Source organism: Siphateles boraxobius, unplaced genomic scaffold, assembly GCF_051911475.1.
Source record: "Siphateles boraxobius isolate OS27281-9 unplaced genomic scaffold, OSU_SipBor_1 6, whole genome shotgun sequence".
In the NCBI taxonomy this organism is placed as follows: domain Eukaryota; kingdom Metazoa; phylum Chordata; class Actinopteri; order Cypriniformes; family Leuciscidae; genus Siphateles; species Siphateles boraxobius.
The window spans coordinates 30,970,869-30,988,240 of NW_027509186.1; the positions used below are offsets into that span (position 1 = coordinate 30,970,869).

General features: G+C 39.4%; 2 protein-coding genes across 4 annotated transcripts; one reads left to right on the forward strand and one right to left on the reverse strand.

Annotated features, from left to right (window-relative positions):
* Nucleotides 1–16,638, reverse strand: or94a1 (odorant receptor, family 94, subfamily A, member 1). 2 transcript variants are annotated; one of them, XM_077208908.1, is made up of 3 exons: nucleotides 16,238–16,638; nucleotides 9,930–10,216; nucleotides 1–1,313 (listed from the first exon to the last, which is right to left on the reverse strand). In XM_077208908.1, the coding sequence occupies exon 3, from the start codon at nucleotides 1,300–1,302 to the stop codon at nucleotides 352–354; it is 951 nt and encodes a 316-aa protein (XP_077065023.1). In that variant the 5' UTR covers nucleotides 1,303–1,313; nucleotides 9,930–10,216; nucleotides 16,238–16,638; the 3' UTR covers nucleotides 1–351. The 2 variants fall into 2 exon arrangements, with proteins under 2 accessions (XP_077065023.1, XP_077065024.1); XM_077208909.1 differs by lacking the exons at nucleotides 9,930–10,216; nucleotides 16,238–16,638 and adding an exon at nucleotides 2,880–2,935.
* or95a1 (odorant receptor, family 95, subfamily A, member 1) lies at nucleotides 13,585–14,881 on the forward strand. 2 transcript variants are annotated; one of them, XM_077208912.1, is made up of 3 exons: nucleotides 13,585–13,601; nucleotides 13,806–13,910; nucleotides 13,988–14,881. In XM_077208912.1, the coding sequence occupies exon 3, from the start codon at nucleotides 14,028–14,030 to the stop codon at nucleotides 14,793–14,795; it is 768 nt and encodes a 255-aa protein (XP_077065027.1). In that variant the 5' UTR covers nucleotides 13,585–13,601; nucleotides 13,806–13,910; nucleotides 13,988–14,027; the 3' UTR covers nucleotides 14,796–14,881. The 2 variants fall into 2 exon arrangements, with proteins under 2 accessions (XP_077065027.1, XP_077065026.1); XM_077208911.1 differs by lacking the exon at nucleotides 13,585–13,601 and having other exon boundaries at nucleotides 13,845–14,874.
* Nucleotides 16,639–17,372: the final 734 nt, after the last annotated feature.

Here is a 17,372-nt window from a genome sequence, read left to right on the forward strand (position 1 = left end):
AATGCCAACATTGTAATCAGCTATGTGATACACTAAATAAAATACTCTAAATACTCATATTTTTCTAAGTTGATTTTCAAGAGATTATTCTAGCAGTCACGTACACTACATGTGAGAGGCGTCTTCCCAAGACAAATCTTGCAGTTGGCCAGACAATTAAAAACTCTCAATCTTCATTATTAGAATATATCAACTATAATGGGATTTTTAGGCAGTTGGTCAACCAAAACTGGAGTTTTGATACATTACACATTTTTTGATACATTACAAAATTTACAACATTTTTTTAGACACGGAATTTAGACAAGATAAAAATCCCAGAAACACTCTTTAACCTTTAAAAATAGATAATCATGTTTGCTTATCAGTGTCAGATGAGATAACATTTTTTTTGTATCTGATATAGTAAGCCATTGCTGCATAGAATTTCTCATCTCTAAACCCATAGACGAGAGGACTTACTGCTCTAGAAGTGATACTAAATGCCAGGAAATTTATAAATCGTACAGTCAGATATGATTGAATATCATACTGCATAACTACACTCTCAATGTAAGGGCACATCACCTCGGCAGTACATAAAAACAGCTGAATTATGTGCAGGGAAATAGTGCGCTGCCCTTTTGATGCTGACTTGTCACCAGATGCTGCACGTGCAGCAAGGTATATCATTACATAACAAAAGACTTCAATGATCAAAATAACCACAAGCCCCACAATGTACAACAAACCCCTAGCAAAGTGATGAATCTTTTCCGGAATCATAATCTCATAGTGACAGTGTGTGAGTTGAGACAAGTATTCACGAGAGGCAGTGCTGACAAGAATGAACATATCAACAAAGGGGTTTATGGAGCTCAGGATCCAAATCATTAAAATCACCATTATGGCTCTTCTAGAGGTGGAGATCGCATGATGTCGGAGAGGCATGCAAATGGCCACATAGCGCTCCATGCACATGGCACCGATGGTTAATGGTGCACATACTGCAATTGCTTCTGTTAACATGCAGATGGGGATACAGAAATGCAGTGGTATTAAAACTAAGTTGTATGATAAGAGCACAACAAAATCTGTCAGACAAAGAAATATTAGGTCTACCAGGAGAGAGTGACCAAACAATATATAACGTGTCTCTGTTCTGAAAGTCTCTTTCTTGGAGAATATTAAGAGCATGAGGAAGATGAGGTAGATGAAGGGCAACACAAAGATCTGGGTCAGCGCCAGTGAAATGTTTCTCCGGACGGGGTCGACTTGGATAAGTTGCATCTGCTCACCCCCACTGGCATTCTGACTGGCCATTGTGCGGAAATCTAGGAGAAAAACATCTAAGACAGACAACAAAAGTACATTTACAATAATACACAAAATATGTGAGAAATAAATAATCAATGCTTTAGAATAAACAATGTATATGTAAATTCTAAATAAGCTCCATGTCGACTTGAAAAACAAAGACTGAACAAGAACAAGTTTACAACAATCAATGTTACATAACCTTGCTATACCATTTACTGAAAGTATTCTTGCCTCTATCCTTGAGTCCTGGTCATATCAGGTGTAACTTTACCTGCATGAGGCAAATTATGAAGTTTGCTTTGAACAGACATTTATATATGGTTTGATAGAGTAAAACTCTAAAAGACGACACCAACTTAGTTGATGACATCTAGATCTAAATTTAGATTTGCTTGTCTGTTGAGGATAGACATGAAGCACTGAGATGCAATCATGACATCAACCTTAACAAGTAATATATGCAACACGACAGTTTAACAGTGAGTTATAGTGTGCTGCCTTTAACAAAATACAAATAGCCAAAATACATACATTTGAAGGTTACAAATTTTCTGCTGCTCTCTCTGTTTCTACTTATAATCAATGCTCTTCCTTCCTTCCTTCTTTACTATTGTTGGTTTATTGGCATACTGAGATCTGTGATACGGTACACCCTTAAATGTGAGCTCTGTGCTTGTTCTGTTGTTTAATGTTTTATTAAAGTTTTTGCTTTTTGTTTTCTTTCATATTTGAACATTAATATGAAATTCACAATCCAATGGAAACTAGTGCAAATATGATGGGTACACTTATGAGACAAAACAAAGACCCTATGATTCTCCAATGTTCATGCTGCATATCTCGAGGTTGTGATAGTTAGAATGCACTGTTTGTAAACAAACTGTGAAAGTATTTTAGGAAAACTTGTTTGTCTAAATTTAGATGTTGTCAGTATCACTGTACAGGTTGCATTTGATTAAATGAACCACATGCTGCTCATGTACTTACAATTTTACCTCCAAATCATAACTTTATTTTTTATTTATATTTTAAAGGGTAACTAAACCCCTGGTCAGAGCCTGACTCCAGCCACTGGCAATATTTGAAAAATGCTGGAAAAGTGGGCAGAGCCCAGCGGAGGAGGGCGTGCACCTGAGACGCATCTGTCTGTATGGAACTTGCCTACCTCACCAACAACCCCTTGCGTCACGAACCACCCCAAACATCCAATAGGAAAATTCAACTGCAGTAGCCACCGTTCAACCTGAAGAGGGCAGCACTCAGACGTTTTTACACCATATATCGTAGAATTAAAACACTTTATACACAAATGTCAAAAAAGTTACTCGAATCAATGAACAGTACTACTAAAGCCCCATTTTTACAGATCATTAACTAAAAAAAGTTGGTTTAGGGTTTAGTTACCCTTTAAACAAATAATTGCTCACATTTAAAAAAAAAAAACATTACACATAGTTGAACATGACATGTGGCACTTCCAGATTATTTTTTTTTTGGGGGGGGGGGGGGCATTTTAGAACTGTTGATATTTTAAAAGTTCTTATTAGAAAAACTTGTTTAATGTCATGGGTTTTGCTAACTTTTAGGCAGTGTTTACTCAAAATATTTGCACCATTGTCAAGTGTTTTGAGCCACGGGTCCCCCACTTGAAAGGGGCTTCTTACTTCTGAATTGAACACTGGATTCCACTCACAAGAATGAGACGTAATTTGCCTTCTCTCAATTTATTGCAGATTTTCAGTAGGTGAAAAACCTTTAAAACTACAACAAACCAGTGTAAATATTTACAACAAATCTCAAGTAAACAGCAATGCACATACATTTAATCACCAAAATTTCGCACTGTACACACACTGTTTATACTGGTTTAATCTGGTAAACATTAGCACAATACCATTTCCTTTTACTATTTTACACCATACCAAATAAGCTTCAAAAGGAATAGCTTTTATCACCAGATTTCCATTATCAGTAAAAGAGAATTGAGCTATGTTTACCATAATACATATTTTAACAAATAAATTACACATTTTAAGACAGTGAATTTTAGACAGAATTAATTTAAACAGATTGACTATATGAATTTCTTAATAGACCTTTTTTTAAATTACCGTTGCCACTACTGCACGTTTAGACTCAGCATTTAAACCCTAACTTAATCACAAATAACAATAACACTTATAAACAACTTGGTAACCCAAGTCCATCACATGCACATTTACATGAAGCCACCACATGCAGGTGTTATTGCATAGATTACGCAACACAGGGACGAATTTCCTCTAACCGGCAGTCTATTCAGATGCAAAGCAATCCCGTGCAGTTTAAAATCAAAGTCTTTGACCCAATGTTTCCACTGCGCCCACGGTGCTCACAGTACACAATGAAATGAGCAGCGTGAGCACTATTTTAAACCCAAGGCGCGTGCCACGCTGATAGAAACCAGCTTCACCTGGCGTTCATTTCTGTGTGACGAGAGGCGTGACAGCAGACAATTTGCCGCAACACCTCCCACTCGAGCATTCAGAGTAACCAAGGAAAGGTCGCTGAACTTCAAGGCAAACCTGATCAGGGAGTCTGCTCCTCGACAGGAAGGAGAACAACGAGGCGCCTGATGTCCCTCCGCAGCACAGTGTTATTGGATTTCCCTTTCTTGTCACGGGATGTGAAGCTCAGGGCCACAGACTTTGGACAATGGACTGGAACACAGTGGCCCACAGTGACTAGGACGTCGACATCCCTTTCGACTCCTTTGGAGTCTGGAGCTACAGCGACAACTCTGCCGAGCCTGAACTGGCCCCGGAGTGCGTTCTGATCACAAAGCCAAACGATGTCCCCTACAGCCACGTTCCTCTCTGCAGTATGCCACTTGCTTCTGATAAAGAGATTTGGTCCGGCAAGCTGGCACCAGGCTCTCCAGAAGCTGTTGACTTGGACCTGGATTTCTTTGAAGACGCTTGTAGGGGTAATTGGCAAAACTAAAGGTCTTGTAGGGGTAATTGGCAAAACTAAAGGTCTTGAAGTCTCCATCTTGAGATGCACGCCCAATAAGAAGTGCGTTTGGCGTCACATACTGGATGCGGTCCTCTCGACTCTGAATCTTTGCGTCGATTGGACGCTTATTTGCCAAATTTGCTGCCAACTGAAGCGCCGTGAGGAACTCACTGAAGGTAAGACCAACTGACTTTCCTAGACTTTGAAGGGCCCTCTTCACAATCCCCACTGCAGCTTCAGCAGATCCGTTCCGGTGTGGCGAATCGGCAGGGAGCACCTTCCAAGCCCAGCATGTACCACTCTTTACAGCATACTCTTCCAGGCTTGCGATCTCTTGGGCTCGCAGAAAGGCATACAGCTCATCCAGTACGGGCCTTACGCCAACAAAGTTGGTCCCAGGATCTGACCAAACTTTAAGGGGATGCCCCCTGATAGCTGCAAATCTCTGGTAGGCCATCAAGAAGCTTTCCGTAGACATACTGTTGGCCAGCTCCACATGTATAGCCCTGCTCGCCATACAGCAGAAGAGTACTCCCCAGACCTTCATGGACACCCTCCTTTTAATATCGTCTCTCACCATGTACGGCCCAAACAGATCAACGGCAGTGAACTGGAATGGTGCAGCAGGCCTTGATCTTTCCACAGGTAGGTCACCCATCACTTGCACACATACTCGAGCCCTTGCTTTCTTGCAGATGATGCACTGGTTGACAACTTTCTGAGAGAGTCTTCTCCCTCGCACGATCCAAACCTTGCGCCGCATCCTCAACAGGGTTCCAGCAACCCCTTCATGCCCCTCCTAATGACTCTTGCGCGCCACCAAAGTCCCAAGCCAGGTATCCAAAGGCATCAATGGCACAGCCACGTGATCTTTTTTGAGGTACGGAACTCTACCCCCACACACCAGCAGCCCACTATCTCTATCTCTATACACAACAAGCCGGTTAAATGTGGTGATTGGAAAGGTTACCCCCTCTTGAGCCGCAAGGCAGAGATCTCGGAAGGCATCCTCTCTCTCTATCACTGTGATGATGCCAGTCGCCTGGACTGCCTCCCACTTTGGTCTTCCATCGGCCTTGACCCAAAGAAAACTTCTTTGCCGCTCTCCAGACCAGTGCTATTAACTTTGTAAGCCGTCTTAGGTTGCTAAACCGCTCGACATTGACAAGTATAGTAATCGCAGTGCCTGCGGGTGGTCTATGCAGTTCTGTTGGAGTTTGACTCTGGTACTGCTTCGGCTCCTGCTTTGCGCTGACCCGGGTAAGTGTAGCTACAAATGCCTTCTTCTGAATTCTTACTATGTTTTCTCTGGCTGCAACAGCAACATCTTTAGCGGACCTCACAGGCCACTCGCCCTCTGGGAGACTCAAAAACTTGGGGCCCGTCTGCCACTCAGAGTCTTCATTCAAATCCTTGGGGCCAGCCCCTCTTGAGATAATGTCTGCTATATTAAGTGGCCCGGGGATCCACCACCAGTCCTGGACATTTGTACTGCCTTGAATCTCTCCAATTCTATTGGCAAAAAACGTCTGATAGCCATAACTCTCCCTTTGGACTGCCCCCATGACTGTCTGACTCTCGACCAGTATGGTAACATCTTGTCTGCAACTCCAACGCAGGTATAACACAGCTCCATAAGAGTGCTCACTGCCGTCAGAGAAAGTGATGCCACAAAGTTCACCACGTGGGTCAGGAGGTTTTAGGGGCCTGGTAAACCTTAACTAGCTCAGCTCAGCATAATCTTGCAAGAGGCAAATAGCATCTTGCCGAAGCCCCTTAGACAAAGCTGCGTCCCAGGTATCTTTAGTTGGACTGTACTTTACTCTCGCTTCCTGAAACGCCCTCCTCACAAGAATGGCTCCCCTCTGTTTAACGGGAGTCACGAGACCGAGGGGATCGTATAATCCGGAGACTTGACTTAATAGCTCTCTACGAGTAAGTGGCTTGGGTGTCTGCTCTCTTACTTCCTCCCTCGACAGATCTTTGCACAGCCTCATCTTCCTTTTCTTCTTAGAAAAGTTCACCGCCAACATCAAGTGGAGCTTGTCATCCTCAGGGGTATAGCCAAGGCCAAGTGCTTTATTATCTTCCTCGGTAAGTTGATTCGGGAGGATCAACGTCGTGGGCTCTCCCTTTTCTTGGCCCCTAGGTTCTCTCCTCCCACTTTGGCCAGAGTAGACCCACGGCTTCATATGAAACCCGCCGGCCTCAAGGATCCGCTCAACGTTGGATGTCATTTGCTTAAGTTGACCCTGATCATTATGGGAGGTGAGAACATCGTCCACATACGTGTCTTCCTCCAGTATTCTACGCTCTTCCTTGAGGTGGCTGAACTTGTGCAGATTAGCAGTCTCCCGCATAGCAACCTGAGCGATGCAACCAGCTGGTTTATCACTGATATTAACTCTTGTGATTGCATATTCATCAATGTTTTCCCCCTCAAAGTCTCTCCAGAGAAAGCTATGAAGATGCACCTCCCAGTCTTCGCGCCAGACTGAATTATACATCTTCTTAATATCCCCGAGTGCAACAATAACACTTATAAACAACTTGGTAGCCCAAGTCCATCACATGCACATTTACATGAAGCCACCACACGCAGGTGTTAGTGCATAGATTGCGCATCACAGGGACGAATTTCCTCTTACCGGCAGTCTCTTCAGATGCAAAGCAATCCCGTGCCGTTTAAAATCAAAGTCTTTGACCCAATGTTTACACTGCGCCCACGAGCACAGATATTTATGCACTATTTTAAACCCAAGGCGCGTGCCACGCTGATTGAAACCAGCTTCACCTGGCGTTCATTTCTGTGTGACGAGAGGCGTGACAGCAGACAATTTGCCGCAACAACCATAATGACATGCTTTACGGATCTATGACAGCAGAGAAGACAGGATATTGTGAGGGAGAGGAGGGTGAACATTCCAAACAGTAGGCAGGGATGAGGCACAAAGACAGGCAGGCTGAGAGAGCGACCGCTCAATTCAACCCAGGATGACAGTAGGAGTGAGGGTAGACACAGAATGGCAGCAAGAAACTGGAGGAGAACAGTAAGTGCCAGGCAAGATCGCACAGTACAAGTGGATCGAACTAGGGAAGATATAAGACACAGCAAGCACAAGACACGACAAGGTGAGATTAAAGTAAGCTCTGACTAGAAACTACAGTAGTCTGTTAACCAAAACAATGTAGCACACAAAATCTATGACACACAGAAAGTATATAACAAACTGGCAAACCATGAGGGCAAGAGAACGCATATAAAGGGAGCTGAGAACAAGAGGAACAGGTGAGCACACTCAGACAATCTGGGGCCTGTTTCAGAAAGGAAGTTAAGTGAAAACTCTGAGTATGTTAACCCTGAAATGAGGCAAACTCTGGGTTTTCCGTTTCAGAATGGGAGGTGTGTCAAACTCGAGAAAGCAGAGTTAGTCAAGCCCGTTTCTGAAAGAGAGGTAACTTATACTCAGAGTCAGTTACTATGGTTGTCATGACTTCAGTCTGATCTGCTGTTTTAATCTCCTCTCTTGGTTCCTTGTTGTCTTGAGCACATGTGTTTTGTTTTGACAGCTCGCCATGTGCTAGTTGTGGCGTCTCCCCTCCCACCCGTTATCCTTAATTATCATTGTTCTCTGCACACCAGTTGTCAGTCATCCCTAATTTTCTCCCCTATTTTAGATCCTCTTGTGTTCAGTCCTTTGTCAGACCGTTGTTGTGTGTTATGCTGTTCCTGCGACCATCTCAGCCTTGCTTTGCCTTGTTTCTCCTTGCTTCAGACTCCAAGTGTGGTTTTGTTTTGTTTTGTTTTGTTTTTACATTTTGATTTTTGTCCTGCTTCCACTGTCTCTAGGCCTGGTTTACTCTACTGCCTACCCAGGTGTTTTCTTCTGTTGGGACTTGGATGTTCCGCCCCGGTTCTCCTCTGTACAGGGAATTCAGTGTGTCTTGGACACTGCGTCGGGTGACGCTATATTTTTGTTTTGTTTTTTGGGAAGTGCTCTCCTGCCCCAGTGGACTTTTTTTTTTGGACTTCCTCTTCTCTTTTGTACTTCTGTTATTTTTCCTGGGCTCATTTTTGAGAGCTAAATAAAGATTTCTGTTACCTGCTACTGGATCCGTGTGTTTTCCGTGACAATGGTAACTTACTCTGTGAACCTAACCTGGTCGGGAGCAGGTTTTCCTATATAAACCCAGAGTTTTTCTTTTAGTAAATGCATTTTGATCTAATAATCTTTAGATATTTTGACTGGAAACAACAAGACAAAAATGCTAAGTAAGAAAAGCATTTTTTTGCATTGCAGTACATTCATTAATTGCACATTTTTTATATAACATTGGAGAGAGCACATTAGTAAAGCTGCTGTATCAGAGCGGGAAGGAAAATGTGCCTCGTTCTCACGCTCTTTCTGAGAGTTGTGTTGTTACCTGCACACAAACTTTGTGGATTGCAGGACAGTGGTGGAGAAATCGGTTTAAATGAGGCTAATCTGATAAATGACATTCATTTGATAACATCTTGCTGTGACCTCTGAATGTAACCTAATAATTAGATTTTCCTTTAGGATTTCCTATGTGGTTGGATGCATTGATGACATGTAATATTCCCATCATCGCACCTTCCGAAAATTAAACAGATTACTGTATGGAATGGAAGGATAGTCTGAGATATATGCCATATCCACCACCACAGCTGTTAAATACACACAAATTATTCACAATTTATTTGGTCATCTTTATTTCCTACAAATACAAAAGCAACAGTTATTCTTTTTTTCTGTTGAATTTTAATATTCTTCCAATATTGTGTATCTTCTCTTCGTGTATCAGTGATGGTGCAGGTCCTCTGCCTTCTTGCTGTTGGCCCAGTAGAAGTCAAATGTTAAGTTCATTAGCCTAATTAAAAAAAATGTAACAGGTTGGATTAGAGAACATTTAATTATGTGAAAAGAGCATTATACTATGTGGAAACAGTTGCTGCACATTGGAATAGACACTGAATTATATTTAATAAATATGTCAAATGTTTGTAAAGTCATGTAGCCTACAGCCATGAACCTTTTATGCTTAAAGATTTAACTGAATGAATTATGTTTTTTTTTGTTCATTTTTAGTTGCTGCCACAATTTTATTTTTTTTTGCCTGTGGGATACCATGAAAATGAGTATTAGTTCAATAACTTACCTTTCTGTCAGTTTTCACCTATGGTTTTCACCTGATAATATAACAGAGAACAAGAATTATACTTGTGTATTGACTCGGAAGTATGTGGACGTCTTTTTGTCGTGCTGTTGCCATGGTGAATCATAGTTTCAGAGCTCCTTTGATCATGGCTTTTCATAGTCATGGGGCACGTGCTTAACTCAGAGTCAATCTACTCAGAGTTGATTGAACTAGCTCAATTCAGCTGTTCTGAAACCGAAAACTTAAAGTTTCCCATCTCAGGGTAAGTCAACTCAGAGTTCAAGTTTTAACTCAGAGTTGGTTGAACCTCCTTATTGAAACAGGCCCCTGCTTTCTGGAATACACCCAAGTAAACTCTTTGGCAACTATATTCGGTGTTACGCATCTTCCTTCATCGACTATATTGTGACAGAATAACTGACCCTCTAAAACGAGTAAAATAAAGATGGACTCACCCGCACTGCCCCTCCTTCTCCAACCAGAGAACCGACAGTGGTTCGTGTATCTGGCGTGGATGCTCCGAAACGGTGACCTCTCTCTTGCTACCAGCAAGCCCACCGAGACTGCCCCAGAGCAGGAGCCCAGGCAGGCGGATCAGCCCTTTGCAGAGCGAGGAGCGGACATTGACTTAATAAATTTGTGGAATGTGGATCCAGTTCCCACCCTCGAATCCTCACCTTCTTCACCGGTCCCGTCCGGTAATGACCCTCTTCAGCCAGACTTCCTAGTCCCGTCTCCATCACTGGTCACAGATTGTGGCGGAAACACAGACAGGGGAACACACGTGAAAAATGAAAACAAACTGAAAGTCAAAAGAGCCTAATGGTGACACTTGTCATATATCAAGTGTAATATTTGGAGCCAAAGTATGATGTGAATAAATATTTATATTTGACAGAGTAAAACTCAAGTGGATAACTAGCTTAGTTAAAAACAGCTACATTTAGATTTGATTTTGTTTAGGGGACAGAGAAGGAGAGAGAATTGAGAGTCATGCATAAACATTAAAATTTTACCCCAAACAAGTATATGCAACAATTTTAAAGTTTATATGAATGATACACATATACACATATATTTAAGCTTTCATAATTCTCCTTCACAATGATTGTTACCCCTGTTCAGTGGTATCAGTTCTGTTTGTTTTTTATTTTTTATTATATGTTACTTTGGTTTTGTTGATTACTTGGTATCACTAGCGTAATCAGAAAGGAGTCTCTGGGTGTGCATAAGAAAAACTGGGTGTGCCACATTTATTGTCAGAATAATGTGCAAAAAAACTGAATGCGTATTACTAATTTTACAGAATAGACTGGGCTGATGTGTAAAACTATACTCAGACTCGCCACTGACACCACATAACCATAATACTATATAAAATCTATCTCAGGGTTCGAATTTAAGCCTTTTCATGTGCTTGTCCTTCGAACAAGTAAATCGGTCATTCATTTGCCCAAGTAAAAAATTTGCTTGTCCAGAATTTTGTGTGTGTGTGTGTGTGTGTGTGTGTGTGTGTGTGTGTGTGTGTGTGTGTGTGTGTGTGTGTGTGTGTGTGTGTGTGTGTGTGTGTGTGTGTGTGTGTGTGTGTGTGTGTTGTACCTAAATCTAATTTATTCTGAAGCAATACTCTCACCAGTGTTCCGTCAGCTTTGACATATTTAAATCGGCATATTTATGATATTTAAATACATGCTTCATCTTTTGTTTTAAATATAGCCTATGCTTCATCTTTTATTTTAATTCTTACATTTTATCAATAAAATAAATCTATCTATCTATCTATCTATCTATCTATCTATCTATCTATCTATCTATCTATCTATCTATCTATCTATCTATCTATCTATCTATGTACCTATGTATCTATCTATCTATCTATCTATCTATCTATCTATCTATCTATCTATCTATCTATCTATCTATCTATCTATCTATCTATCTATCTATCTATCTATCTATCTATCTATCTATCTATACATATTGACCATCAGTCCATCCGTCCATATGTCTATCTATATACATATTGACTAAAGGAAATAGTGCTGCCTCCTACTTGTGTCTTTGTTGTTACAATATGCAGCAATATGCTATCGTTGCATAACTACTACTCATGTGTATTTGTCTGAGATACTGAGTATCACAAAGGCCATAAACTATAACAACATAACTTTTTTTTCTTTAAAGAAAGTTTCACAAAACTATGGAAATGTTTTGGGTGCTGTACTCTCTGTAGGCCAATGTTTTTTAAACATATTTACATCATTATAACAGACTGGTTCTTTGTGTTGGTGGTATCGCTCAGGAGACTAATCAGAGTGAGAAGTCATTAAATAAATATTTGCTTTGCAGCTTGGCTCGGTGCAACTCACAAAGGGATCAAGCAACTTGGCCTCATGTTGCCAGGTGGGATGCATCATTGCCAAACATTTAGGAAGCACAAATTACACTGATATGCAATAACTATGCACTGATAAAGCACATAATTAGTCACATAGGATTTGTGAAGATTCGGTCAACTGTTTTCCGTGATGCACATCTGATCCTCGGGGTTCTTTCTAGTGTTAAGAATTGGCAGGCTTTTAGAAACATTAACTCATAAATAAAATAAATAATTGAAAACTTTTGAGTGTTTTAGCGTAACATATAAAGATCTGATTATTTATCTGATATAACACTACAAATGTGTTTATTATTTTTGTGCATCAAATAGGCCTAGATAGACCAGGGAAGGCCAACTTTGGTCACGGAGAGCCACGGTACCGCAGAATGTGGCTCCAACCCTGATAAAAACTCACCTGCCTGTACCTTTTTGGTAATTCTGAAGACATTGTTCAGGTGTGTTTGATAGGGTTAGAGCTAAACTCTGCAGGACAGTAGCCCTACAGGACTTAAGTTTCCCATCCCTGATATAGACAAATAGCATGAATACCCTTTACATTTGCGACCGATTGTGGGATGCGAGAAAGTAGGATCTACAAAGAATGGTTAAAGCACACAAAACAAAGCAAAATCTTAGAATTTGTAAAGGCGATTTAGAAATTCAATTCCGACTGCTTTTTATACAGTCAAAAAAAAGGGGGGGATCCAGATTAAAAAACACACACACACACACACACACATATATATATATATATATATATATATATATATATATATATATATATATATATATATATAAATAAAGGTAGCTCTATATTTATGTGTAAAGGATTTATTTTCTGTACAGTTGTTGTCTGGGATTGGTTGATTTAAAATATGTTAAAACTAAAAGGCTTAATATTTTTGGATAATATAGTTTAATACTTAGTTTCATCAGTTTAATATTTACATCATAGAGGGTAACAGCACTTCTAGATGTTGACCAAAAACATGCAGACAGCTTGTTTTTCAAAGCCCCTAACTGCTCCAGATCTTCTCTATGATAAAGCTTGCTGTTTGCTTTTAGTTGTTCGATTATTCCCTCTTCCCTCCTCATTTTAGGTCAGTGCACTTGAAAAAACAGACAGTTGTGAGATACGTGTCTCACTGGTCTAATGAGTGACGCATATGACTCTGCAGACAAGCTGTCAATGTACTTTCGTCTCTGAGTACTTTGCTGCACAGCAGAACAAACAATATGGTAAAATAAGGCAGAGCACATGAGTTCACAGTCAATAATTGATAGCTCTGTTAATGACTAGCCATATGAAACAACCAAACACTCTAAATACACTCTTCTAGTGGTTAATATTTGACAACTTACATAATATAAAAAAAAAGATAGAAAGAAAAATACTTAATAACCACAAAATAACTTTTTGTAATAACAGACAGACAGACAGACAGACAGACAGACAGACAGACAGACAGACAGACAGACAGACAGACAGACACACACACACACACACACACACACACACACACACACACACACACACACACGATAACTTTATATTATTTTTGTTCGGATTGTTTGGTTGTTAATTGCTATAATTATGCTTTGTGTTCATAGCGTGAAATTAAATCATCCTATGGGGAAACAAATCCCATTCCTTTGTCATGAAGCAAATCTTCAGCAATATAAAAGTGGGCTACCCATCTGGCATCTCTGATCATCTTTCAATTTATCTACCAACAGAGGCAGCTTGGTGAGTCAACAAGCAAGTGAAGTTTATTTTGTGAACAGAAGTCAGATCAGATGCAGATTATTCAATGAATTATCCAGTGAACATGACATTCGATTAAATTACAATGCATTATGTTTAAAGTACAATTACAGAGAGTTGTTTTATACCATTTTCATTTTCCACATTCTAAACGAAACAAATGTTATTTTGCTAACTTTCTTTCAGCCTTTATAACATCAACAGTGTTGCAAACCCCTTGAAAGCATGCAGAATCTGTCAGAACTCCCAGGCAACACAACATCCAGCAACAACCTTTCTGTCATTGTAAAGGTGTGTGTGGTGATCCCATTCTTCATTGCCTTCCTGTTCTTCATCCTCCTGACGTTTTACACCTTTGCATCTCACAGGCAGTTCTTTGACAGCTCCCGTTATATCCTCTTCACCTACATGCTGATGAACGACACCCTGCAGCTGTTCTCCTCTGTATCCCTCTTTTTGTTAGTGATGGGCGCTGTGCAGTTTGCAGTCGTCTACTGCGCACCACTGCTGTTTGTGTCCACTGCTACCTTCCTAAACACCCCACTCATCCTTTCCACTATGTCACTGGAGCGCTATGTGGCCATTTTCTACCCACTTCACCGTCCCGCCATCTGGAGACCGGAATGGATTTGGATCATCGTTTTAAGTCTGTGGATCATCAGCTGCATTCTGCCCACTGTCGACTTCATCTTGATGCGGCTCAAGCCGGGTGTAGATGTCCAATTGACCCCTGTGCTCTGCAAGAGCACTGTGCTGAATGCTTCTCCTATTCAAGCTCTGTTCAAAGTGAGCCTCAATGGGATCTTCTTTGCAGTGGTCGCTGTGGTCATCCTCTTCACGTACATTCGGATCCTACTGGAGACCCGTCGGATGCGGCAGGACCGAGTGTCAGTGAGGAAGGCTCTGCACACAGTGCTGCTTCACGGGTTCCAGCTTCTCCTCTGCATAATGGCTTTCTCACAACCTGTCGCAGAACTCTTACTTGTCCAGCGTGTAACCTTGTCTCAAGCAGATATGTCTTTTATCTACTATTTCTGCTTCATCCTGCTTCCTCGCTTTCTGAGCCCGTTTATTTACGGCCTTAGAGATGAGAGCCTCAGAAGCTATATGAAGAAAGCCATGCCTTGTTATGGTGCACGTATTGACCCAAATAAAGAAGTTAAAATGGCTAAATGAGAGCACAAGAACAATGTTGTTGTTTGTTATTGCTTTTGTAAGAGTGACAGATCGAGCATGTACAATTAATGTACATTCTGTTGTATATTTGACACACCATCAAAAACTGTTTCATATTTACATTATTTGATGGATAAACATATTTTCTAAAAAATATATCTGTCAAACCAATATTTGGTAATTGTGTTCATTAACAGGTAATTTTTAATGTATTTTTTTCTCCATAGAGAACAGAATAATTATATTAGGATCCTGAGGTCATATTTATTTAAGATTTCTCCCCTTTAACTTATGTACATTATTTTCTATAAATGCAGGCTAATAGTATTTGAATGAAAATAGGCTGATTTCTATGAAAATACATAATTCAGAATTACATTAATAATAATGATGATAATAATAACAATGGAACAAAAAGTGTGGGCTCACAATTAAGTTTGGGGTTGGTAAAATTGTTTTAATGTTTTTTAAATTTTGAAATAAGTCTCTAATGCTCACCGAGGCTGCATTTATTTGATAAAAAAAAATTGTAAAAAAAAAACAGTAATATTGTGAAAAATTATTACTATTTAAAATAATCGTTTTCTATTTTTATATATTTTTAAATGTAATTCATTTGTGTGAATTTTTAGCAGCCATTACTCCAGTCTTCAATGTCACATGATCCTTCAGAAATCATTCTAATATGCTGATTTGGTGCTCAAGAAAGATTTCTTATTATTTTCAATGTTGGAAACTGTTTCACTGCATAATATTTTTATGGAAACAGTAACATTATAAAAATGTCTTTACTGTTTACTGTAAGTTCTTTTTTCTTTTTTTATCACACTGACCCCAAACTTTTGAACGGTAGTGTATGTATATCTCAAATATAAATGTGGAAAATGTGTTCATAGTCTGGTGTGACCCTTATTATGTTTGGGCAATATTTTAGATCTTATTTTCTATGAAGATACGGAGGCTTTTTTTCTCATATACTTTTATGAGTAAAAATAATTCTCATCATTTATGATGCTAAATGTTGTCTGCACTAATGTATGGTTACGAATGCTTTTTTTTTTAAGTAGTATAAAATATATTACACAACACACAACCATTACGTTGTCATACTAAATTGTTGTTGCATGACTTGTCTGTCTTTTTTTTTAAAGAAAATTTTAAATGGATAGCCTACTTTGCATTTTGGGAATAATATCTACTGTAAAAATATACCCTATTCAACGTCTTAAATGTAAGATTAGAATTAGCGCTTCCCATATCATAGTGCATTGCAAATAGTCACATTCATAACAGGCTGTTCCTTATTCTACAGAATTACAGTCCCCAGAATTCCAATCACACACACCTGTCACTCATCACAGTCCATCAGCAGCACTATAAAGCACGCTCACACTTAGCATCCGTTGGTGTTTGGCCTTGTTAGAGAATATTGACTCATTTACTTATCTAAGGATTCCTTCCATTATCTGGTCAATTGAAGATTTCCAAGTCATCGTCCTGTCAAGTCAATTATATTGTTGTCTCGTCTGATTCCCAGTGTGTTGTTGTCGTCTTCGTCCAACCTACAAAAGATAAGACTGTATCACTATCCATCGCGTTATTCTGAAATCATCTGCCAAAGTCTCTATACACCTGCTATTGTGTCTGTTTCTGCCATTCCCACAATAAACTTACCAGTTGTTGATTTTACATCTGTCGTCATCATTGTGTCTGTGCCTTAGAGTGACGATAGTATGCAAAACATTTCTGCAGTTCACATCCATGCATGCTTTTCAGCCCAAATATTGCCATCAACACCTTGTTTGTGATGGGTATCTTTTGACCTTAACATATATGAAAGGAGGATTAAGCAGGATAAGTAAAAGTTAAATGATAATGGTTTTATGAAAATAAATTAGGCTAGAATCTCATGCTTGCATGCAAATATGCAACAAGGGTGTATGGTATTAAGAAGCCTTTGCTACATTCTGAAATATGTGCTATCACCATCAAAATTTGTACTTTTAGTGTAAATATGCCAAAATGTACAGACTACTAAATTAATTTAATTAGTAGTTCGCTGTATTTCATCTGTATATGTTTTCTGTACTTTAGTGTCATATTTTATTTAAATACTTTGTGTATGCTAAATGAAACATAAGCTTTTAAAAAGCACAAAGCCTCAAATTATCTGTTGGGGAAAAAATAAACAAATAACATAACATCCAAAAAGTCGGGGAGACTTTATGACAACTTTGGGAAATATTGTAAGTACCAGCATGACCTTCTTGGGGAAAACCATACAAGTAAATAAGACATACACAAAATATATGTAAATAATAATGAAGAATTGTGTCATTTATTTATTTATTACAAAATTAAGATATAATGGTGCAATGCAGAGAGTTAATGTTTATTGACCACACACAAAGCACGCAGTAATAGTTTGTGCTTATTAGAGAAGTGTTGTGACAGTTAGATTACCTCCCTTGGGTCTAATTAGAGCGCATACTCATGAAATAAACACGTGTTTTCCTCCTGCTTCGGGTTAATTAACAAAGGTAACAAGCAACAATAAGTAGTCTCATGTTAGATCAG